This window comes from Poecilia reticulata, linkage group LG8 (assembly GCF_000633615.1).
Source record: "Poecilia reticulata strain Guanapo linkage group LG8, Guppy_female_1.0+MT, whole genome shotgun sequence".
NCBI lineage: Eukaryota > Metazoa > Chordata > Actinopteri > Cyprinodontiformes > Poeciliidae > Poecilia > Poecilia reticulata.
Window position 1 is genome coordinate 6,665,964 of NC_024338.1, and position 23,769 is coordinate 6,689,732.

At 40.1% G+C, this 23,769-nt stretch overlaps 1 protein-coding gene and 2 long non-coding RNA genes across 4 annotated transcripts in view; 1 reads left to right on the forward strand and 2 right to left on the reverse strand.

Moving 5' to 3' along the window:
- LOC103468373 (uncharacterized) overlaps positions 1-1,771 on the reverse strand; it is a 9,094-nt gene extending 7,323 nt beyond the window's left edge. Inside the window, exon 1 of the long non-coding RNA XR_534209.2 lies at positions 1,671-1,771. This is a non-coding gene — a long non-coding RNA (uncharacterized LOC103468373). The remainder of the gene's footprint in view (positions 1-1,670) is intronic.
- Positions 1,772-3,903: 2,132 nt separating this feature from the next.
- Positions 3,904-11,523, reverse strand: LOC103468374 (uncharacterized). Its single transcript, XR_534210.2, has 3 exons — positions 10,954-11,523; positions 6,020-6,122; positions 3,904-4,671 (listed from the first exon to the last, which is right to left on the reverse strand). It is a non-coding gene; the product is annotated as an uncharacterized LOC103468374 (long non-coding RNA).
- A 526-nt stretch (positions 11,524-12,049) lies between these two features.
- The window catches only part of LOC103468378 (microtubule-associated serine/threonine-protein kinase 1), a 46,594-nt gene continuing 34,874 nt past the window's right edge, over positions 12,050-23,769 (forward strand). Inside the window, exon 1 of one of the 2 annotated variants that reach the window (XM_008415426.2) lies at positions 12,050-12,979. In XM_008415426.2, the coding sequence (XP_008413648.1) occupies positions 12,941-12,979 (39 nt within the window). In that variant the 5' untranslated portion in view covers positions 12,050-12,940. The remainder of the gene's footprint in view (positions 12,980-23,769) is intronic. The other variant, XM_008415425.2, reaches the window with a different exon arrangement.

Here is a 23,769-nt window from a genome sequence, read left to right on the forward strand (position 1 = left end):
TAATCTCTGCTTGAATGGGCTCACTTGGTACCTTTATTACAGCAGTGCACACCTCAGGGGTCTCTACAGCCTCTATTTCGATTTTCCGTTCAGTGTTCCACACATTTTCAAGTTCAACTCTATGTTGCGTTTCTCTACTACAGGAAAGGTGGAACCAAAAACATGGAGGTTTAGTGTCTCTTGCCTCACAACTGGCAGGCCCAGGGCTCGGACAATGTCTCTGTGAATAAAACTGCGCTGGCTGCCTCCATCTAACAGACAGCGAGTTATTTTTCTCTCTTTTGGTCCTACAGCCCATGCCTTTGGAGCAATACCGTTTTCTGAGTATTAGTTTTTACTTTGACTGAGCTGGTCAAAGAAGACAACACAACCTCTGCATTTCCACTATTGCTGGTAATGTCGACTTCTGGTTTAGCTGCAGATTGTTCACAAACTGACAAGTGGTGTTTTCRATTGCACTGCCTGCACAAATTCTTCACTCTGCAGTATTTCGCAATATGTTTCGGACCCAGGCAGACAAAACACCGTCCAAGCCTTTTCAGCTTCTCCCTGCGTGCACTTATTGTGAAGTCAGGGCAGTTCTCTGGTTCAACACACAGGTTCGTGGCACGACGCTGGCTGTGTCAGTTGCTGTTGGGATGCTCCACTTTCTAGGTTGTTCACAGGCATAGGATGGCTTACCCACATGCTTGTGTTGTGGGCTCGGGCTCTTCAATGTGTGGCTTGGTCTGGTAAGCTGAAGCGCCYGTTCTCTGCTTTGYACTTCATTTTGCAGAAACYGAATCAATTCTGGGACTTTCCAWTCRTTGGTTGAGTTTTGTTGCCGYGTATAAGCAAGTGCTATGTCTTCTGGAATAAGCTGTAGCAACACTGGACATAGCAGACAGCCGTAAGTATCACTTTGCACTCCAAGAGACTCCAAGCTGCGTATCTGGATCTCACATTCATCATATAAGTGCCTCAAAGCTGCAGCATCACGGCAACATCTGATCTGTATCGGTCTGTAGTGGTGAAGAGAGAGCCGAGTCAAACAGAGACAGCTCTCAATTTACCAGTTGATCTACGTTCCCACCTCATCTGTGGTCATGAGCTTTGGGTCATGACCAAAAAAACAAGATCACGGATACAAGCGGCCAAAATGGGTTTCCTCTGCAGGGTGTCTGGACTCTCCCTTAGAAATAGGGTGAGAAGCTTCAACATCCGGGAGCGACTCCAAGTTGAGAGAACCCAGTTGAGGTGACTCGGGCGTCTGGTCAGGATGCCTCCTGGATGCCTCCCTGTTGAGGTGTTTCGGGCACGTCCCACCGGGAAGAGATCCCAAGGAAGACCCAGGACAAGCTGGAGGGACTATGTCTCTCGGCTGGCCTGGGAACGCCTTGGGATTCCCCCTGAGGAGCTGGAAGAAGTGGCTGGGGAGAGGGAAGTCTGGGCCTCCTTTCTGAAGCTGTTACCCCATGACCCAGAAAGAGTGGAGGAAAATGGACGGATGGACAGAGGTTTTTGTTATCATGCAGTTTCTAAGGGCTCGGCATGTAACAGGATGAGGACGTTCTACAAACAATTCTACAGATGATTTTACACTTTTACTTCTTTTGCATGACCTGTGGAGGTCAAGTTTTATTCACCAGTTAGTTGTTTTCTGTTTAATTCCCTGAAATTGATTCACTTACCTGGGGATTATATTGTTTCCCCGGTGGAAACTGAAATCCTGGGTACGCCTCACTGGAGGAGAAAGGTTACTACTTATCTGACAAAATGAATACAAACATGATAGAAGACTAAATAGATTCCTCAAAGTGAGGTCCTTACCTGGGTCCTTGGGACTTTCTGTTTGGAAGCCACGTTGTTTACTGGGTCTTTTGGACCTTCTTTCCAGGCATGAAGAGAAAACTATGTTACTCACCTTGAATGTATTGATTTTTTTTTTAATGAACAACCAGGTTGTTTACCTGTAATTTTGGGTTTTGTTTGGTTACCTGCAAAAGTTTTAGATACTTTGATGGTAATGTGGGCTGCACAGTGGCGCAGTTGGTAGAGCTGTTGCCTTGCAGCTAGAAGGTTCTGGGTTCAATTCCCGGCCCTGGTCTTTCTTCATGGAGTCTTCATGTTCTCCCTGTGCATGCGTGGGTTTTCTCCGGGTACTCCAGTTTCCTCCCACAGTCCAAAAATCATGACTGTCAGGTTAATTGGTCTCTCTAAATTCTCCCTAGGTGTGTGTGTGCATGGTTGTTTGTCCTGTCTGTCTCCTTGCTGCGTTGCGACAGACTGTCGACCTGTCCAGAGTGACCCTGCCCTTCACCTGGAACGTTAGCTAGAGATGGGCACCAGCAGGGGTGAAAGTAGTTTTAAATTCTTGGGGGTACTATGACAAAAATTATATATATATATATATATATACACAGAGAGCCTCATTTTCAACAGTGGAGCTATAAAGGTTGAAAAAGGTTATTATTCTGGAGAAAGTCTAAATAAATATTTAGCCCACTAAATAAGAGGCAAAAAAAAAAGTTTGATAAAGAAAATGTTTTTCAGACTCTGAGCTCAAAGCACCAAACTATTTTTATATTAATCAATTTAATTTCACATAAACGCGTAAGAAGCCATTTGTTTGTTAAATACTTAATGAAAAATATTTACCGTGTTTGATATTTGTTGTAAATGACTTATAGCTACTTACAAAGAACGAGGTAATTAGTCCAAGTTTGTCGTTTATTGAACGTTCAGAAACTACAGCGGCTGTGATGCGCCAAGACAAAGGAAAACAACCTGAACAGGTGATCAACTCTAAACCATTCGCACATTTTTACTGTCCGTCTCTCTGTGTCATTTAAGCACACCCGTTGCCATGGGAAAAAAGCGATTCATTAACTGATTAAGTCGTGTTTTAGATTGTTCTTGAAAAACGAATCAGTCACGGTTAATTAGTGGGCGCACTCACAGTGAACCCATTCATGTTTTACAGCAGACAGCCGCTCCCCTCTCTTGCAGGTACTGCGTACCCCCACTAAATCTTTTAGGGGTACGCAGTACCCTGACGTACCCCCTTACTTTCACCCCTGGCCTTGGTATATTTAAAGTTTAACATTTGAAAGAATATAAAGATAAAATTCTCTCACTCACTTTGTAGAATTATTTGTGCTTTTATTGAAAAAAGTATAAACTTTTTCTCAATCATTTTCGAACACATACGGCAGCAAAAATGACTGATACTTATTATGCAAAACATTGTTTTCTCTTGTATGTTTAAACGTATGCATGTGTATGTGTTCTTGATTTTTTAGAGATATATTTGACTATCGTAGAGGGTATTTTCACGTGTTTGATTATTAAAAACTACATGTCGGTCCACTTTTAGATGATACTCTTAGCGCAAACACTCCTGTACCTTCCATTCAGTGCTTGTCTTTCTCTTAATTGGTTTGTGTGAGTTTTGTCTGATCCTCTGGCAGAGTAAATTTGTCATGGACAGTGTGAGCTTAGTGACGTCCCACTGGGAAACGCCGTCGGGTCGCCAGCAGGTGAGGCGACCGGCGGCTCACAAGGAAACACTGCAGCCAACGGGATTACACGCGACACCTGCTGCTCCTGTCTGCGGGTGACGTCAGTCAGTGGGTGCGTGGAACTAAAAGCAATGTTTGGGAAAACACGAAGGAGGGCTTTAAACGCAAAGGAGCATTACAAGAAGAATCTAATGCCTTGTTGCCTTTTCATATTGAAGAGATAAACAGAGAAATTACATGTTGCTTTTCATTTAAACGACCGGAAACAAAGGCTGACTTAGCTCAACACCTGACGTACTGGCTTTAAACCAGTAGTATGCAACTTTTATTAAAAAAAAAAAAATATATATATATATATATATATATATATATATATATATGCGACACATAATCAGGGGAAAAAAATCCTGCTCCACTGCTTTCTCCGAGTTCGAAATAACCAATCAGAGCCAGGAGGCGGGTCTTCCTGCTGTTAATCACTCTCTGTGTGGCCAGGCTAGTTGGCCACCAATGACCGTAGATGAACAATTTTCATATAATAGTAAGTTATACCAGGGCTTGGTGTTTTTGTAAAGTCAGATTTGATTTCTAAACAGTTCCAGTTATTTCTGGACCAAAACCTTCCGGGATCACACCAAGTGACCCCAACCATATGTGAAGCCGGGATTAATGCAGCACACGGAGCTTCACATAGAAGGGGTTCTTTATTCTCAAAAAGACACTGTTCCCTCTGAATTGAAACAAAATAAAAAGAATGAGATTCAATATATGGAGAAATAAATGTCCCGTCTTTCGAACAGTAGAAAGCCTTAGCTTCGGTGAAATGGCGGGCTAGCGATACGGTTAGCGCTCAACTGAGTAGAACGCAGCGCTGAAATCTAACAGCATATAAACAAACGGCAGTGGCACCTCTAGAAGAGGACAAACAGAAAAAAATGACATTAGCATCATCTCTGTAGCTTTGTCCACGGAAGATAATTCAGTTCCAACATTAATTACCGAACACTTGGATTCTTCTCTCATGTGGCCATAGAGTCGTCTTCTCCACCAGGTCTCAGATCAAAAAATGTCCTCCTCTTCCGTTTTACCAGTTAGTGCCACAGCACATCAACAACAGGTTTTTTTCTACTTCCGGTAATTTTAGACCTCTCTGTAGCAACAGCACCACATGCTGACAAAAACAAGAATTACAACCAGTCGGTGAAATAAAAGCAAAACATGGTTTACAAAATACATTTGACATGAACCCATTTTTTCACCTGGTTGCACATATAACAAAAGAAAGGTTTCACCAAAAGGAAACGATCAAGGCCAGTGGTGTGAAAACTTCTTTGCACAAAACTGGCAAATTTAAACTACTGAAAGGTCACAAAATGTAATAAATTAAAAATACAACAATTAGTTTCTTCTTTTCTTTTTGTTTATCTTCTCTTTAAGTTTTACTGGCTCAAGAATAAACAAAATTTTGATGTAATCTGTAAAGATCCAAAACGTAAAAAGGGCTTTGGATTCTTGCCTTATTGGAAGGAAAAGCAGACAATTTCATCAGTTATTTTCTGCTTTGTTGGCCACATTTTTTTACCATTCTTGACTTGTGGCAAGGGGCCGAACAAAATCATGACAAAGGCCACAAATGGTCCACAGGCCACACACTGGACACCCCTGATCAAGGTAGAACGAAGAACTAAATCTGACAGAGCTTTATAAAGTCAATAGAGAAAAACTGAGGACAAAAACAGCACGATGAGACAGATAGGAGAATTTCTTCAAGGTGAAAAGATAAATTGTCATGTCAAAGTGTTACAGGCAGATAGATGGACACCTAAAGATATCTGAGAATTAAACCAACAGGAGTTTCAGCAGTCACATCATTTTAAACATGTGTTAAATAGGTTTTCCCTGTTTTGAACTCCACAGCATGTATGTCACGTTAAATATTTATAGTTATACGTGGTTAATGTACCATTCAATCGTTTCCCAAATATGAATAATTAAAAGAAAATCAACTTTATTATTTATTGTCAACAATATATCGATGTTTTTTTTGCATGATTGACTTTATTCTCAATCAAACATTTCATCACTTTCCTAAAATAATGGCATAAGTCTTTTTTAACCTAAAGTTATTTTGGCAATAAATAAATGAATAAATAAATAAATAAATAAATAAATAAATAAATAAATAAATAAATAAATAAATAAATAAATAAATAAAATATATATAAAAGAAATCACTACCTCCAAAATGATCTTGGTAAAAAAAATTGAGGCAAAATAATCGCTTAGGCCATTATTTTTTTTGTAAAGACCTCGTGTGATTTTGATAATAAAATCGCAGGGCGTTTTATTAAACTTATATCTTTGATGTGAAGATTTAGCCAAAAATATACAAAACATCGATGCATTACATTTTTTTAATCTCACGTGAAAATGAATACAAGCCATTTCTAAAATTTTCTGTTTTGATTATCGATTTAAAAAAAAAAAAACAATGTAAGTAATACGGTGTGCTGCATTACCTGATCTTACCACCAGAGGTCAGAGTGAGTTTTATCATAAGGGAGTACAATGCGGAAAACATGGAGTGGGACGTTGCTGATGTGTACTTAAGTAACACAGCCGCTGGAACAAAAAAACAGAGCAAACAAGACTAATGAGGTATAAACTAAACCCAAACACACACACACACACACACACACACACACATACACACGCACACACACACACACACACACACACACACACACACACACACACTGGTTCAGTGTGTTCTTACTGCAAAACGTCAGACAAGCTGTTTGTTCCTGCACTGAGTCATCGACTTTAAGTCTTTAGGCATAGATGTCTGCATGCAACTACTGAGGAAGTACATTTTGTCGATGTAGCGCATCTTTAGAAATTAAAAACCTCTACATAAAGTATAAATATGTATTTATGACTGGAATTATAGCACAGAACGTCAAATGAAAGATGGGTTAATCAAAAATAGCTAGGCCATTTAAAGTCATTTTTCTCCAAAGATTTAATGGTGTTGCATCTAAATAAAAACACCACAAGAAGAAAACATATTTGCCCTCTAACAGAATTCTCTGTTTTTGCTATTTTGACACACTTTTTATTATTTTTTTGTTAATCCTTTATTTATACAGGAAACTCTTTTGAGACGCTTTGTCTCATTTAAGGAGACCTGCGCAACAACAAATAAAATAAATGCTTCAGATCATTGAATTTCATGATTTGAAGCGTTGAGCAGGTCACACGATTATATTGAACAAATAGAGTCTTCCTTTTATAAATATCTGAGAACATACTGTATTTCAGTTTTTCCAAGTAAAATCTGCAATAAGAACCACAGAGTTACAAATTAATAATTTATATTTTACCTTAGATTCTCTCTCCCTTAGTTGAGCTGTATGTGTAAAATTACAAACCTTTCCATTCTTTGCAAAGAAACTTGAAAAATCAGTTTTGAATGCTTTTTTTCCCCACTGAACAGTCATTCATTTGGCTCAGACACAGAGAAAAAAAAACAAAAAAAAGCAAGTCGCTGCTCCAGCTCGGTGAACAGTTTTCTATTTCTGTGGGAAACGATATTTCTGACGGAGAATTTTGATTGGGAACAAAAAATCTTTTCACAAATCTCACCCTCTATTTCCTGCTCATTTCCTGCCTGTGGAGAATCCGACTGTAATTTAGCTTTTCTTCATACGTTCAACACTTTTTCGCTTTCTGGCTTCAAAAAAAAAAAAAAGAGAGAGAGAAAAGAACTGCTCATTAAATGTACGTGCAGTAGTTTGTAGATTTAAGCTAGGCGTCATCAGCTCAATTTAGTCAATTATATATTAGGCAACACCTACAAAATGTCTTCTGCAAATGTTTGAAAATGTTTGAAGACACGATTTTAGCTGGATGAGAGACGGAGGGCATGATCAACCCTGCTCACATCCTGCTCCTTTCGGGACCAGGTGGACTGTTAGTTGTTTTTTTTATTTTCTGCATAGTTTGAAGCCTTTAGTTTCCCACTAATGCGAGAAGCAAGACCGAGGTCAGGACTGCCGGGTATGAGCTCATGTCCCGGACCAAGCCGAGCAGCTGCCAGCCTCCCAACGTCAAAGGGATTACAGTCTGATTACGCAAGAGGATATGAAAGCAGCGTGATGTTTGTGTTCAGCAGCAGCGGTTCGTTCTGCAGCAAATACCGTTACAGGACAAACTGCTGCGTCTCCCCAGCTGACCCCCGCCAGGGACAGTCAGAGCAGCAGACAGGAAGAGTTCGTTTGTATTTCTGCTATATTTATACTTCCACGGTGACAATCTTCATATTTAGCTTGTTTTAGCTATTTTTTCCTCACTTGACATACAAAATGCATCAAAATCCGCATATTTAAAATCAAAAGGATGGATGAAAGTTTTCAGAGTAATGGGTTTGCAACTTTTCAGTCCAAAGATATATTTTTGTCCTCAGCTGGACTGAGGACAAACAAAATCTGAAAGCATGACATGACCTTTTATTAAAAAAGCCATAATAGTAATAATAATGTTTAATAGATACCATAATTTCCGCACTATAAGGCGCTCCTTCAATGAATGGCCCATTTTAAAACTTTTTCATACATAAGGCACACCACATTATAAGGTGCATAGAATAGACACTTTAGTTTGGGTTCAATTTGTTCAGAAGTGGTCCCCAGTACTTTATATAGTAGGCTGCACCAGTCGTTGTTTCACTCACGGTGTTAGTGTTGCGATATTGTGCCCAACTGCATTCTGGGTAATACAGATCAACCGACACGCTGCCGCCGCAGTCTCTGTCTCTCTTCCCCCGCCCCCCCCCCCTCCTCGCTTTAAATGTATTATCAAACTTTATTAACAAACCAGCGTTCTGACAACTATCCCAACATGCACCGCGCACTTCTTCTTCTACGGGGAAAATGAAGTCGGTGGCTGCTTACCATAGTTGCTAGACCTGTTGTGGCTCAGTATTGGTCCATATACAAGGCGCACCGGATTATAAGGCGCACTGTCGGCTTTTGAGGAAATTGAAGGTTTTTAGGTGCGCCTTATAGTGCGGAAAATACGGAACCTACTAGAGGACATCTGTTATTTTTAAAGAAAAAGTATTTATTTATAATTTCAGGCTTTCAAATAAAGAAAAAAATCAAACTTTTTCTAACAGCTGGTGTTAGAAAAACATTTTCTTTATGTAAATATTTGGGATGTTGTTTCCATCCTAATAACCAGGAAAATTTATCAAAAATGAAAATTACTGGTACTTTTAGCGTCATTCTTTTGTAGTTATGAAACAGCTATTGATTGTAAAAATAAAAAAAATAAATAAAAAAGACACTGGAAACTAGCAAAAGAACCTGCATTTTAATTTTTTATTTAAAAAAAACTTTATCCCTTTACTGGTTATAATCAAAGTTTTTAAAAGCCATTTTCAGATCCAGAGCCCGCAGGTCACAGATTACTGATCTAGAGAGTGGAATAGAGTAGTGTTTCTCAAACTGAGGGCTGTGGCCCATTACGGTGCCATCCGAGGCGATAGAAGGGCCTCAGAAAGTTGGAGGGAAAATGAGAAAAAAAATGAATATAATAAATGTTTTAATTATACACTTTTTAATCATAAAGTAAAAATCTGTTTTTCAATTATTATTATTATTGTTATTATTATAAAATACAAGTTAAAATAATTGTTTGAGATGTTATTTGCCGTTATCTTTCTGATTGGCTGCTGGTTAAAGTTGTCACGCTGCTTTGCTAATCACGGTAGCATAGCTAGCAAGAAATGGAAAAGTTTTTGATAAGAAAAACACAGAAGGAAGCGTTCAGTAGCCCTCCTAAACTAATGGAAAAAATGTGCAAGCACTCATGGGAAATTAAAATCGGAAGGTATGACGCAGCATTTATGGTAAACAAATGTAATAATTTGTGAATAATGAATAAAAAAATTAAACTCTAAACATTGAAGCTTCTTTACATATTTTGTCTGTGAGCTTAGTCTTGAAACTAATCCTGTTTAGGAATAAAGTGTAGAAACAGAAATAGTATCCCCTATTTTATTTTCTTATCCCCTTCTTACCCAGATCTTAAAACAGCCTACATAAAATTCCAGACTTTTCCATACGGTAAAGGAAACCTGGAAGTCAGCAGGCTCCATTCTGCTGCTTGGTATCCAGCGGCTCAGGGAGCGTTCGCAGAAGTGACAGAATCACAAAGCAGCGATGCTTTGTGTGGACGAGAGGGGCCTGACGGTGCGAGCGGAGAGTTTTGTCTGCTGGTCAGGGTTTACACAGCGAGCAAGCAGCAGAACAAACCACTGCCATCAGCACCGAGACGGTCCGGCCCTCTGACTGCCGGCCAAACGGCTCCACAGCCACATTTAATCCCGCTAAAACACAGCCTGCTTACTGGGACTGTTTTCCCCCCTGGCTCAGTCTGGGCAACTTACTGACGCAGCAGCTCAGGGGAGGGGTCCGGATTTAAAGTCGGAGATTTTATAACAAAAATGATTTCTTTTCCTCCTTTGTTTTCACAGTTTTTTCTTTCCTTCTAACAAAAATTCTGGATTATATTATGTTTTTACAATGAAAAATACAAAAGTGTACAGAAGCCATGAGTGGATGGCCCTGCAGAATTTTTTTCCGATGTCTTTCTCGAGATAATGAGTCAATTTCCAGGTTCTCTTGAGACAATGAGTTCATTTCTAATTTTTTCACGAAAAAATGGTTTCCTTATGCCTTTCGCGAGATAACAAGTGAAAGTTTGTTTTCTCGTGATCACAAGAAGATTGGTGTGAGTTAAACATGATTCTAACTCGTCATCTCGAGAAAACTGACGTGAAAAAGTACACGGAAACCGTCTGTTCTCTTCCATAAAAGATCACCTAGTCATGGTGAAAAGGAAGTAAACTCCCTCTGATTATGAAATATGATCTGATTTTTAGTCAATTCTTCATCAGTGACAGATGGAACCAAAGTTAAAAAGCCGTTGGTGTAAAAAACTCAATACAGTGTGATTTAACAGCTTTACCCTTAAAAGCAGTAACTTGATAGATAGAGAGATAGCTGGTTAGCTAGTCGGCTTCCTAGCTAGCTAGAGTGAGACAGATAGATAGCTGGTTAGCTAGTCGGCTTCTTTTAGCGTCATTCTTTTGCTAGAGGAGGCGCTAGAGTGAGACAGATAGATAGCTGGTTAGCTAGTCGGCTTCTTTGATAGCTAGAGTAAGACAGATAGCTGGTTAGCTCGTTGGTTTCCTGGCTAGCTAGAATAAGACAGATAGCTGGTTAGCTAGTTAGCATCCTATCTAGCTGAATAGCCAGCCAGACTGCTAGCTATCTGTTCCTTCTACTTCCTATAGTATACATTGTCTTATTATCCATAATATATTTTGATCAGAAAAGCAAACTCCACCACGAAAAACAAATCATAACTCATCTTGCTGTTTGCTCACATCTCAACAACAACAGCTTTTCCTGCGTCTTCCCCTCAGATGGGTCGGCGTGGGCTGGTTCCACATTCTTGGACGCTCCCTTGAAGATCTCCTTCTGCGTCTGGCGCTGATGAGGTCATCGCTGCGTGGGCGGCCTGAACCATATGCTGCCTCAAAACTGTGTGAAAGTCCTAATCTCCAGCAAGGCGTTGAGCGATGCGTTTGCCAAAAGGACCACCCGTCTGTCTGTGGCTGATGAGAGAATAACATCACAACATGATGTCAAGCTCAAAACAAAAACAAAAAACCAGTATGATTTTACATAGTGCTGCCCCTTTAACTAGAAATTCACCAGACGTACAAGTTTCATACGGTGCTTTTGACTTGGAAACATTTTTTTCTTTTGTCTGATTTTGTCATTTTGTAACCATATTATTTACATGAATTATTTACATGTCTTTTCCACATAACTTAATACTTTGGTCCAACTGATTATGTAATTTTAAAACAGTAGATGACTGATGTTTTGAGTTATTTGTTGACTCTGTTTTCTTTTTTCTTGAGTAAACATGAAGCAGTGCTACTCTTACATGAGTACAGGTTTTGTACTTGTGACCAGTTAGCTTGGTCACCTGTTCTCTTTTTTTCAGTGCATCCATCAGATAAAAACTTTGCTTAAAAACCCCCCATAAAGTTCCATGTTGCAACAAAATGTAAACTTGTAAAAGAGGTGTTGATCATTTTGCAAAGATCAATTCTATAGTCTTCGTTTTTGCTTTTGACAACTGAAGGATTTGGTGACCTTTGCTGCCCTGCCATGGCAACGCGGCGCTGTCTGTGGTGCTGAATTTGAGACCAGACCGTTTCATCCACATTTTTCTTTTTTTTTTCCATCTCTCTCTGTTGATTTTACAAAAACCAATCAGCAGATTCAGCATCTCTGATCTCTGATCTGACATCTGCATGCCCCTGCAGCGTTGCGTTGGGATCTGGGCTGGGTGTTCCGCACATTTACAGAAGTAAAACCCCACCAATAAACACCTACACACACACACACCTACACACACACACACACCCCTCCACTCGGGAACAGGAGGAGGGGCGAGAGGGGAATCCCAGGGAACATTAGAAATATCGCGTTATTGCTTCTCGCTTCTGTGACTCCATCCGCTTCCCTGGAAGTTAACATTAAAAAAACAAGCAAAAAAAAAAACAAACTATGAATGAATGAACGAATGAAAGCAGAGAGGGAAGTGGGTGCGTGTTTTGCGGGAGGAGGCGCTAAATGTTAACGGCAGAGGAAGAAGCAGATCTGCGGCGGAGGAGCTCAGTGAGGATGAGCAGCGCGGCTCCTGTAACCCGCACCGCGCATCCCTAATGAGGAACAACGGCGTTTGTGGACGCGTCGTTCTTTGTGTGCAGACGTGGAAATGCGCTGACACATTTTTGACTCTGACAAAAGAAGAAGAGGAAGAGGAAGAAGGAAGAAAAGAAAAAAAGAAGCAGAGCGGATGAACTTTGATTCGGACCATCCCGCACGAGGCCTTTCTGGCGCCCAGCTGGGCAGCGCCGAAGCCCCGCAGAAGTCCAGGATGCTCCAGGGATCCGGCAGCCGTGGATCCATGAGCGCGTAGAGGGCGAGCATGTCTGACCGCAGAGAGGCGCAGACGGGGCGCAGACCGCCACCACGCTGAAAGGAGCAGCACCGTTTGTTGTTAGGAGAGATTATAAGAATTTTTTTTATTTCGTTTTTCTATGAGAAAGAGGGAAAATCAGAGAGAGCGAATGGGAACGCTTGACAAGCGCGCGCGTCCGCGGATTTCCTCTACGTGACCCCGGTCTCATTCAGAGAGCGAATCCCGGCCGCTGTGTGTGTGTGTGTTTTTGTGTTTGGGGTGGACAGTTCGGATGCATTCGCCCTCCCTGCTCAAAGGGACATATCGGTTCAGGGTCAGAGGATTGATTTAGCGAGGCGAGGGGAACCCCTGCATGGCCGCTTCATTACGCCATGGATGACTCGGGGATAATCAGGCGCCGCAGGCTGCAGGTGAGCCGACCGCAGCAGGCTGGAGTCCTGCTTCGTGGCTTTAAAAGCTCTCTCTCTCTTCTTAGTCTAAGTTTTGGTTTGTCAAATTTAAGTGCACAGTTTTCTGTCATTTACCTTTAGAAAACATGCAAGACATTATTTATTTATTCTTTTTTTTGTTCTTTTTTTCTGTTTTGCTTGAAATGTCCATTTCTTAAGGTGTTTTCACACTTCATAGTCCGGTAGACTCAGTTCGATTTGGGAACCAAAATTTTTCATACTGCACTGTGTGAAATGATCCAAGCTAGTTAAAAAAAAAAACCTGTTCCCCTCCTCGCCTGTGGTGGCGCTGCGCCATGAACCACTTAAGGAAACTACATGAAAAACCTCCAAAGAGGAAGTGCGCGACCCTCCTTCTTCTGAAAATGTAAACAAAAAAGAAGCAGCATCAGATTTCAGAGGTCGTTTCTCCCATAGACATAATATAAGAGTAGACGCCTCATGGACCCCTCTCGATAATTGTCGCTGACGAGATTTAGGGCGGCCATCTTGGAGCGGTCCACCACTCCACTCAGCTTATGTGTTTAGCAGGCAAAATTACGTATCAGCGCATTTTCGATCATAACACGCTTTTTTGTTACTGGAAACCGTATTCAAACATCTATCAAAGCTACATTTATAAACAATTGTATTTTTTTAAGTATGTTTTTAATACATAGTTCAGCATATTTAAATATGCTTAGTGGCTATAACAATGGAATATTCTGATATTGGTGTATGATGAGCATATTACAAAGCACACAGCCGTTCATAAGTTATTTAATAAATTATTTAGTAATATCAATACATATTTATATAACTATACAAACACAAATAAATAATGATTAATACTGAATAATATATATTGGATACATGTATGTATGTATGTATGTATGTATGTATGTATGTATGTATGTATGTATGTATGTATGTATGTATGTATGTATGTATGTATGTACAGCCATACATATATAGATATATGTTTATGTTTTCCAACCGACGAGTTCTAGCTTCAGAGATTCCGCACCTGAGATTGAGTCCAAAATCCGATGTGAGATTCATCCGTGCTGCAGTGAATCTGTCTCTCTTTAAAGATATCTCCATCTTCTTCCTCACATCGTGTCTTTAGAAAACCTTCAAAACAAAAACGGAAGATTTGGGATGTATCTTACTTTTGACAGAGTGAGAGAATTACACATAAATAATAATCTTTACCACCTGTGTAAACTTTGCTGGTGAATGTTATAACACGTAATATAAGTTTTATAATGTATGTTACATTGTTTCTTTTATAATGTAGGCTCTTGTGTCAGATAATCTAAGTCAATGTTGGAGAATAATTAATTTTTTTAGATTTACAGAATCTCAGATAGCCTTCATAGCGGGGCTGAACCCGTATTACACCAAGCACTGTWGCTAATATTAGCTGGTATCTCGCCGGTGGACATAAATACAGTAAAGTAATATTCCAGTCACAGAATATACACAATAATATGTCCATCTTACTTGTGACATGCTGTTTGTGGAGCCCTCACATCAATAGTCCATCGATCCGAACAACAATATCCCTCAGTGCTGAGGCATCTTCTCCTGTTTTGATTGAGCAAAGTAGGAGGGTCGACCGCTCCAAGATGGCCGCCGTATTTCCTGCACAGGAGCAGCCAATGCGTGGTCTACTCTTGTATTATGTCTATGGTTTCTCCCTCTAGTGCTAGGGCACACACGTTTGTTTAGGTTGTAATTACCCAGAATGCCCAGCGCTGCAGTCCGTTTCCTGCTGGTGGGTGGGTCGATTTTCACAGTAGAGCAAATGCGAACAGTGGGTATTTTTTTAGACCCTTGCAAAAGTAGGTAGGATCGGTTTCGCATTGAAGTATCAGTTGATCGCTAATTTCCCAAGATTGAGGAAACTGCAGCAGATTTATCGGCGCATTATGAACCACAAGACTGCGATCCGGGTTTCATTTCTATCAAATCATGGTGGCAGCATGATTCTGCCACTACCATGTTTCACAGTAAGGATAATCAGTTACATTTCTACCACACTGAAGAAAAGAAATGTCGCAGCATGATTCTGTCATTATCGTGTGCTTTTGTCAGAAGATACTAAGACTGACCTTTTTTGGCAACACATTCTCCTAGTTGGTTTGGCATAAAACAGGATTATGAAAATGTACTCTATGCCCAGTTGTAAGTACGGTGGAGGATCAGATATGGTGTGGGCTTGTTTCTCTTCCAGAGATACTGGGAGCCTATTTAGAGGTTTGTTTCTTTACACTTTTTAAAAGGACAGTGTTGTGTAAAATATACTTTTTTGAGCTTTACAACATGTTATAATGTTATTCCCGCATCAAAAACATTCCTGGAGTGTTGCTTTGGTTCTTTCTTGAATCTTTAAGAACTCCTTTAATCTCCATGGCAACTATTCAGTTGTACAAAACGCTTGGTTGGACCTAGCCCCGCCTTCGAGGATGAAGCTCCTCCTCAGAGCTGATGTTTCCAAGCTTCCGTCTCACACAGCAGCCCTCCCTCTGCAACTCCTCCCACTCAGCTCCTTCAGACTAGCCAGCAGCAATTAGCAAACCCCTGATGGAACTGCGCATCTGCTGAGCTCATTATAGGAGCAACATCTCAGTGATACACTGGTAAAAACGTTTTTAAAAGGTTAATAGAGGAGCCATGTTGTGATGACTTCTCGAAGGCGGAGATTCAGAAATAGTAGGAGGTTTTAAAGAGACAGAGGTCCAATTTCAAGAAGTTAAATTACAAAGTAAAATTTCTTTTAACTCATATTTGATATATAAAGCATTTTTATAATAACTGAAGTGAACATAGTTACTTGATTATGCTATAAAATGATAGTATCTGGCTGGAAATCATGTAATAAAGCCCCTTTAATATGCCAGGAGATCTTCAATGAAAATTACTACTAGTAAACTAAAAATAGGTTCTATATGGTTTTTCAACAGAATAACAATAAAAGAAACAAAGTCATGTTAATGGTGAAGTGCTTCATCAGACATAATTTCCTGGCTATTTGACCTAAACTAAATCCTGCTGAAATCCTTGGGGTTAGTTTGCAAATTGACTTATGACTGAGTTTGCATCAATTTTTTTTTCAGATTAAAACAAGCTGATTAAAAAACCACAAAGAAAACAAAGCTCTTCAAAAGAAGGCTTTCTTATACCTTTCTCTTCCCCCCCCCTGTGGGGTTTCAGACTCTCTGCTAAGCCTATTACCACAACGTGACCCAATTCCTCTCCAAGACAGGAAGTTTCCGTGTGCCGTATCTCAGGTCACACACATTTAATGTTCTGATGCGTGCGGCTTTGCTCTCACTCACCTAATGTCGGGGTTTAGCCTCCATCCCCCCCACTCGGCACCGTCTGCTGCACTAGATCTACGTGGGTCGGATGGGCACCGATGCGTGACGAGCTGATGCGTCCAAACGACTGCGCTCATCTACTCCGAGGCAACCAGGGGTCACGACCCCACCCTCGCCTCCTCCCTCCGCCACTTTACGCTTCAGTCAAGTGAACTGAGCAGAGACGAGCGGGGCCTGCAGGCCATGCAGACCGCAGCTCGCCATGTGTGTGGTTTACGCGTCGCTTTCTCCCGCTGCGACGCATTTCATTTCCAAAACTGCGCACTGGCGGTTTGTTTTGCTGAAACGGAGGATCATGACTCCGCAGTCAGGATTTATTTATTTTTGTTAGCCATTAGCCCACCAGTGCAAACACATGGCGGCCATTTTGAAAAACGTCCAGTGTCCACCAGTAACACAAGATCAAGGAATCATGATGCGCCATGACTCGACACCGAAAACATTCACCTAAATTGCTGGTTTCCGAGTGAAAATGTATTCGCCATGACAACCACCACGGTGGCCATCTTGAAAAATCCCCCACTATCTTGAAAAGCGTCTTTAGCTGAAATATTCAATTATCTGCTTTCACTACGTACTTTGCTACAACCTCAAATTGAAATTGATCTTCTCAGGACATTATATGATAAACATAAAGCGGCTTCCCTGTTTTTTCCAAAACAATTCACGGTTAGAGAGTAGCTGTTAAAAAACAAGTCTTTTCTAAGATTTTCAATTTAGCTTAGGTCTGAACTTGAACTGTTCCATTCTGACACATGAATATTCTTGTATGGAAATATTTACCTGAATGTAAGGTTAAAGAGTATGGATGCTTTTTGTGTAAGAATAAGTGTTACGGTATAGAGCATGCAGGCATTTAACGTTTCCACACACATTTTATGTTCACATGTTATCTTTATGGCTGTGTGTGTAAGTTTGATGACAACTGATTGGCTTTGCATGCTCTGTTAAGCTGCCATGTCAGTCCCCCGGGCCTCACTCTCTCTCACAAACACACACACAGCCTTTCTCTCAGCACCATATGGTGACACACCCCTCTTCTCTGCGCTGAGGTCAGGGGTCACAACCATGAGGCTTTTTCTCTAACATGACTTGCATAACAAGAGCATGGTCTTGATGCCACCCAATAACACTGAGACAAGAACGCATACTTCTTTATTTTCAAGGAAGTGGTCCAATTGATATATTTTTAAAGAAAACATTAAAACTTAGATTATTGATGCATAAAATATATCAACCGTATTTCAGAAAGTTGCTTTGCTAAAGTCGGTTGACGGTTTTATGTGGAGCGCTGACTGCAGCTCATGACGAGAAGAAGTCTGTTTGGGTGTGTAAGTCAACCTCAGTGACACAAACTTGAATCATAATTTCATAATTATGATTTTTTTTTAAGCCATTTTTTACATCCTGTTTCCGGTGCAGAATCACTTTGCATTTCTCAGCGACGTAAAAGTCGGATTAAATGCGACATGACCGCTCTGACTGCAGATGCTTTGAAAACTATTTGGACATGTTTCTGAATCATCATCACATGCAGAAGCGGCACGAATCGGATTTTTTTTTCTTTTTTAAAGATGGTGAAAAGATAAGAACTGGTCTCTTAAGACTGCCGTGAATAAAGTCAGATTTGGGCTTCATTTGCCTGCGGTGTGAAGGAACGACTCACATTTGCTCCCGATCTGTTTCTCAGATGAATTCTGGCTGCTTTTCATGTCGGTTAAAGTTGTGCTGCCCGTATGATGAGGAGCCGCAAAGGTTTTATTAGGTTATCGTAGAGCACAGAGAGAGGACAAGTCATCTTCCCCATGCATACTTGTTAAGCTTTTCCATCAGTCGGACTCTAAGCGGTTAGTAAGTCGCGGCCGTAGGTGATTCCTGGTCTGTTCGCTTTCTCTTGGCAAGCTAACACTCTCCGATTGAGCGTTGTTTGTCTCCCGGCCAGATCTCCACTATCCCACTGTGCGCAAAGTCTGACAAAATGAACGGCCTCGCCGTCCAGAGTGAGCAGAGCGCTTTATATTCATGCTGCTTAGCTAATCTTATTTTTTCATAACCGGGGTTCTCTTTCCTTTTCTTTTCTCGGCTCATTTCTTCAGTGCAGCCTCTGAGTCCTGAAGGACACAGAGTCAAAAGAGGTTTTTATGGCTGTAGCTTACGACCGCCATTAGATACTGGCTGCATCTAATGTCTGTCCCTGACTGGCCATACCTCACGTCTTAGCACACTTTAAATCCCGTCATATTCTCACTTGCTAGTAAATTGGCATGAACCGTTCAAATGTAGATCACTAGGTTATGAGGAATGTGCTCAAGCTTACAGTTTAACCCTTTGAAATTGTTCCCATTTTGCTGTAACAAAATTTCAGTTTTTTTACCTGGATTTTATGTCATGAAGTGGAAAGAGAAGGATACATGCCTTTCAGCAAATCTTCCTGAGTTTATACTTTTACAGAACTGCCTTAATTTGATTATTTGCTATTACCGCTGTACTTACAGCTCCAACAAATCAGTGGTGGGCACCACTGGTAAAAAAGCTAGCTGTGCTAAAGCTACAGAGCTAATACAAAGCTATACAAACAAGGTGTTTAGCTGAAACTAATGCTAAAGAGCTAAATTCAACCATATTGATAATCACCAAAACTCCAACACAGACGTAGAACTTGATTAAAGTGAAATTTTAGAAGACAGTCAAGTAAACTAGAACTTTGGAATTTATCTGGAAGCTAAGTAAGCTAAATGTTTTCAAAGATATGCAAAAACGCTAAAGCCCTACTTGAAAAATTAGCTCCGCTATTAGCAGAAGAGTTTCGAACGCTGTTACAAAAGCATTCCTGCTCAGCACCAGCTGAGCTCCAATTACAAATGTGCTCAAAACTTTGTCAGCGTTGCGCTAACGTAAAAAAGCATAATTTCACAGTTAAGAAACACAATTAAAATCATTCATGAATTAGTTTGTTCATGTGATAAGTCATTAAAAAACATCCCACTCCATCTTCCTCCAACCACTTCCTGTCGTCGTCGTCTTTTTCTTCGTAGATTACACCAGGGGTAACATCATATCCGATTATTGATCATGTGATGCCAAAAAAGAGCTTCCATCGCAATTTTGATGCATCCAAAACAATCACCTAATCCTAGCACAGCTTTGTTTTATTGAAAAACGAGAGCTTTTTTTTTATTATTTCTGTGCCTCCTAATTTACTTTCGAAATGTCAAATTGTACATTGTTATGGTGAATGAAAACGCAGCTGCTGACCAATATCTTCAGCTAAACTGCAGTGACGCTAAAAACACCAAAAACTCTGTGAATGGGGTAACTACTGTTTCACGGCTTCGTACGTTAACGTTTGTGCAAGTAGTCTGTCAAATAAGCGTAGCACCGTTAGTAATTATGAACTTCCTGCCCTAATATTGGTTTGTACATGGAAATACTTTTGCATCAGGCTCAGATACTCTAAGACAGCTCTAGTGAGAGTGTATGGATAACCACTGATGTTTTCACTGCTTCCCTTTATTCGTTCAATCCCGGGAACACGTGCTCAAATGCTAACCCCGTCGGACCGACAGCTTGGGGCTAAAGGGATCAGACTATCATTTATTAGCTCAAATCTCAGCTTTCTGGTACCCCGAGGATCCAGCTAACCCTGGATCAACCGTGAGCTGTTGCTCAACTCGGAGAACGCGGTCATGAATTGAAAGAGATCAGAAGGTGCTGCGTGTCAACAATCGGCCTACGTCAACGGAGAGATTCATTAGCATTTAGTCTCAGCTGTGCGGATCCCTCGTCGTCCAACATCTGCTTTCAGTTTGCCGATTTTTCCAAGCTGCATCTGCGAACGCAGCGACGTGGGAAAGGCAGTCGTGCAGTGAGCAATGAGCATGCTATTCCGTCAAGATAATTAAACCACAGGAGAATTTGCTCTGAGCTGCGGGCTTCAGAATATTTGGTCAGAGCCACATATGAGAAAAGAATCTTTTTTTCCCCCAGTCGTATTATATTGTCTTTTTATCCTCCCTTTATTGAAATAGTGAGACTTTGAGCAGCAGTAGCTGTGGTAGCATTGCAAACTCTGATTTTTAAAAAAAATGTGTTTATTTTTATTCAGGATGAAATCACTGTGTGACTTTATTAAGAGGAGAGGTTTAAATAAACCAATCTGGCCTTGTCCAAATGTTATTACACCCTGGAGCTAACAACTGGTTGTGTGCAACAATTTTGCCACAAGCATTTGAAATCAGTGACGAAAAATATTTTTTAATTATTGCGAAAAAAAAAAAATTCAATCGTTTTTGAAGATTCTTTGTAAATCATCCACTTTCTGAATGAAACGCTGGTAAAAGCATTGTTAAAGAATTAACGGAAGAGCAACGGTGTGATGACTTCCTGAAGGTGGAGTTTCAGAAAGAGCAGAAGCTTCTTAAAGCGACAGAGGCCCAATTTCAAGGCATCGAATTTCTTTTCAGTCAGATTTTGATATATGTAGCTTTTTTATAGCAACTGGAGTTAACAGTAGTTGTGCTATAAAATGGAAAATACATAACACTGCCCCTTTGAACAAACCAAGTACATATGTTTAATTACAACTAATTCAGGTCAGTGTTGGTTATCTTTGATTGATATTGAAATTTAATGATCTGAAACATTTTAAGCTTGAAAAATAAGCAAAAACAGAAGAAATCTATAAAGGAAAAAAAAAACTTTTTCCCAGCGCTCTGAATTCTTAAATGGTATCTTTCTGCCGGGACGATTAAAGGACGGCTTCGGTTCATTTTAGCGAGTTAATTACATCCATGTAAACTGAGCAGGTCTGCTACGAGGAGGTAGAGATGGAAACATTTTGTTTGCTCTTTGCTACGCGCTCCACTGGGGTTAATGTATTAAGCTGTAATACACTCAGAGCTTATTTCCTAGCTGTAAAAAAATTTAGACACGGTTACCTGAAGCTGAGATGACAATCATTTGGTTACTGCTTATTCAACATCTATAAAAAAAAAAGAAGAGAAGATGATCCGATCAGGTCAAAAATGTTGGTAGATCTCAATAATATTTTACATTGAAACCAAGCATAGATTTTTTGTTGTTGTTGCGCATTCGGTATCTGTTTTGATAACTTACTGCAGCTCTGACCTTTTTATCTGATATTGCGTCGCTGGTTTGACCGTATGAAGGTAAACCGTGTGTCGTCGCTCCGGGACGTCAACACTTCGAATCTTAAGGAGTTTCCAACCTTCTCTTCCACCACTTAATCTACGCCGTTGTTAAGTAATCAATGGGAGGACTGGAGTGGCATTTGGGGACGTCACCAACAGAACTGTTGTCTATTGTCTTCTGATGGTTTTGCTGCTGTAGGGGCAACATGCAAAAAACAATAAGATTAACATTTTTAACTCATTGTCAGGATGAATTCAGTGTCTTGTCTATCTATATAAGCTATAAATACATTCGTAATTATCTTTATAAAGATCCTGTAGATTTTGGGCCTCTAAATGTATTTGAACAGTTTTTTTTTACTAGGGTGAAAAAATCACACAATAATCAATACCAGTGATTATTTTTAAAGCAAAAATTTAACGCAAAATTTTTACTTTTATTTTTGTTTCTTTTTCTAAATTTGCAAGCTCAGCATTGTAAACACTTTATTCTGAAATTTGAAGCACAACTTTTCAAAGGGGATGAAGTTAGCACCACTCCTTTAGGTTCATGTTAGCATGCCCTACGCAGTCCAGAACCAGCTTTCATGCGTTCCCTTTAACACGTTTCGAATGTTTGAACCAAACCGTCGCCCTCTAGAGGTCAGGATGACTGGGAACAACAAAATCTATCAAGGTTCAAGACCGTCAGGGTGCTGTAACAGCTCAGCAAGTTTCACATCATTAGATACTGAAAAACAAAGAAGCCTCTGTTCCAAAAAATAAAATCTGTAGCTACCAAAATGCCTTTTGGAGAAATATTTATGCTTTGACGAGACAAAGTTTCAACTGCAGATTTTGGCCTCAATGACAAGAAGAATGTTTGTAGGATCCAACCTTAGGCTTTGAAAACCAAAGAACACGCTTCTAATTATCAGATATGGTGGTGGCAGCATCATGTTGAGGATCAAAATGGCTGCAGTGGTGAAAATAGTGAATTGTTTCCAAATTCTAGAATTTCTCCTTACATGAAAAGCTCTGATCTGAAACGCAGACGCGACACAAAAAACAGTTCCTCAACCTCAAATCTCCATAACTAAATCTACTCTCTTTAAAAAAAAATAAATAAATAAAATAATAATAATAATAATAATAATAATAATAATAATAATAATAATAATAACAACAATAATAATAATAATAATAATAATAAAATTTTACCAACTCTGCTTTGACACAGTTTTCACTCCAGTTGAGGCGTTAAAACCGATGTGCATGTTAGCATGTCATGCTAATGCGGGCTTCTCTTAATGCATCTCGCTCTTGTAAGTCATTTTCTCCTTGGCTTTGACAGCCCAGGGCCAATTAGCCAGATCAATGAAGGACAAAGTGAAGAGGGATCAATGAGTAGAACATTCACTCGACCTTGTGATTGGAGCTCTGTCTTAGTTAACCCTGGAGGCGTTAGCTGAATGTCAGGGTTGATTTGGACTTCTGATCCGGAGGTGAGGAGGAGGGAAGGGCGTGTGAAGCATTTGAGCTTTTTCTCATCTCGTCTTGCTAAAAAAAAAAGAAAAAACTTCTATGTATTTTTATTTGAATTTTTGGTGATAGATTTTACAAATTCAAAAAAATCTGTGTTGAGCCCCATTTTCACTGATACCCATAAATAAAATCCAGAACAAAACATGACAGTGGCAGCATCAGAGGCAAGGAAGCAAAGTTCAGATTGGGCCTAAAAAACAGAAATCCAAACTGATCCTGTACACGTTGTGTGCGAATCTGATCAGACTAATGAATTCTTAATTTACAAGCCTGAACTCAAAGTAAACCTGACATATTATTTTAAACTGCTTTTGCCTCAGTAGTTTAACTTTTCCCACTTTTGTCGCTTGTTGTAACCGCAGGGTGAGTCAAGTGCAGATCTTCTGGGAGGAGTGATTGATAGGAGCGGAGCTGCATGCGCATGATGTGTCCTACCTGGGGAAGATGTGTCTGTTACATTCTGACAAACTTTGTTTCTTTTTCTGTTTCTTGTTTTCTTTCTGTCTTTGCGATTCTGTCTGTCTTTCTCTCTATTGCGCGTTATCAGGTAGTTTTCTCTATGCTGTATGTATTGTAGGCTTATTGAAAGGAGAAGACGGATGGACCCTGAGGTGGAGGTTCACTCTCCAGTAGAATAACAGCCAACAGAACTTCATAGGGAATGTTTACATCAAATATGTTCTGTGTTTTTTTTAAGATTTATTGGCTCTAG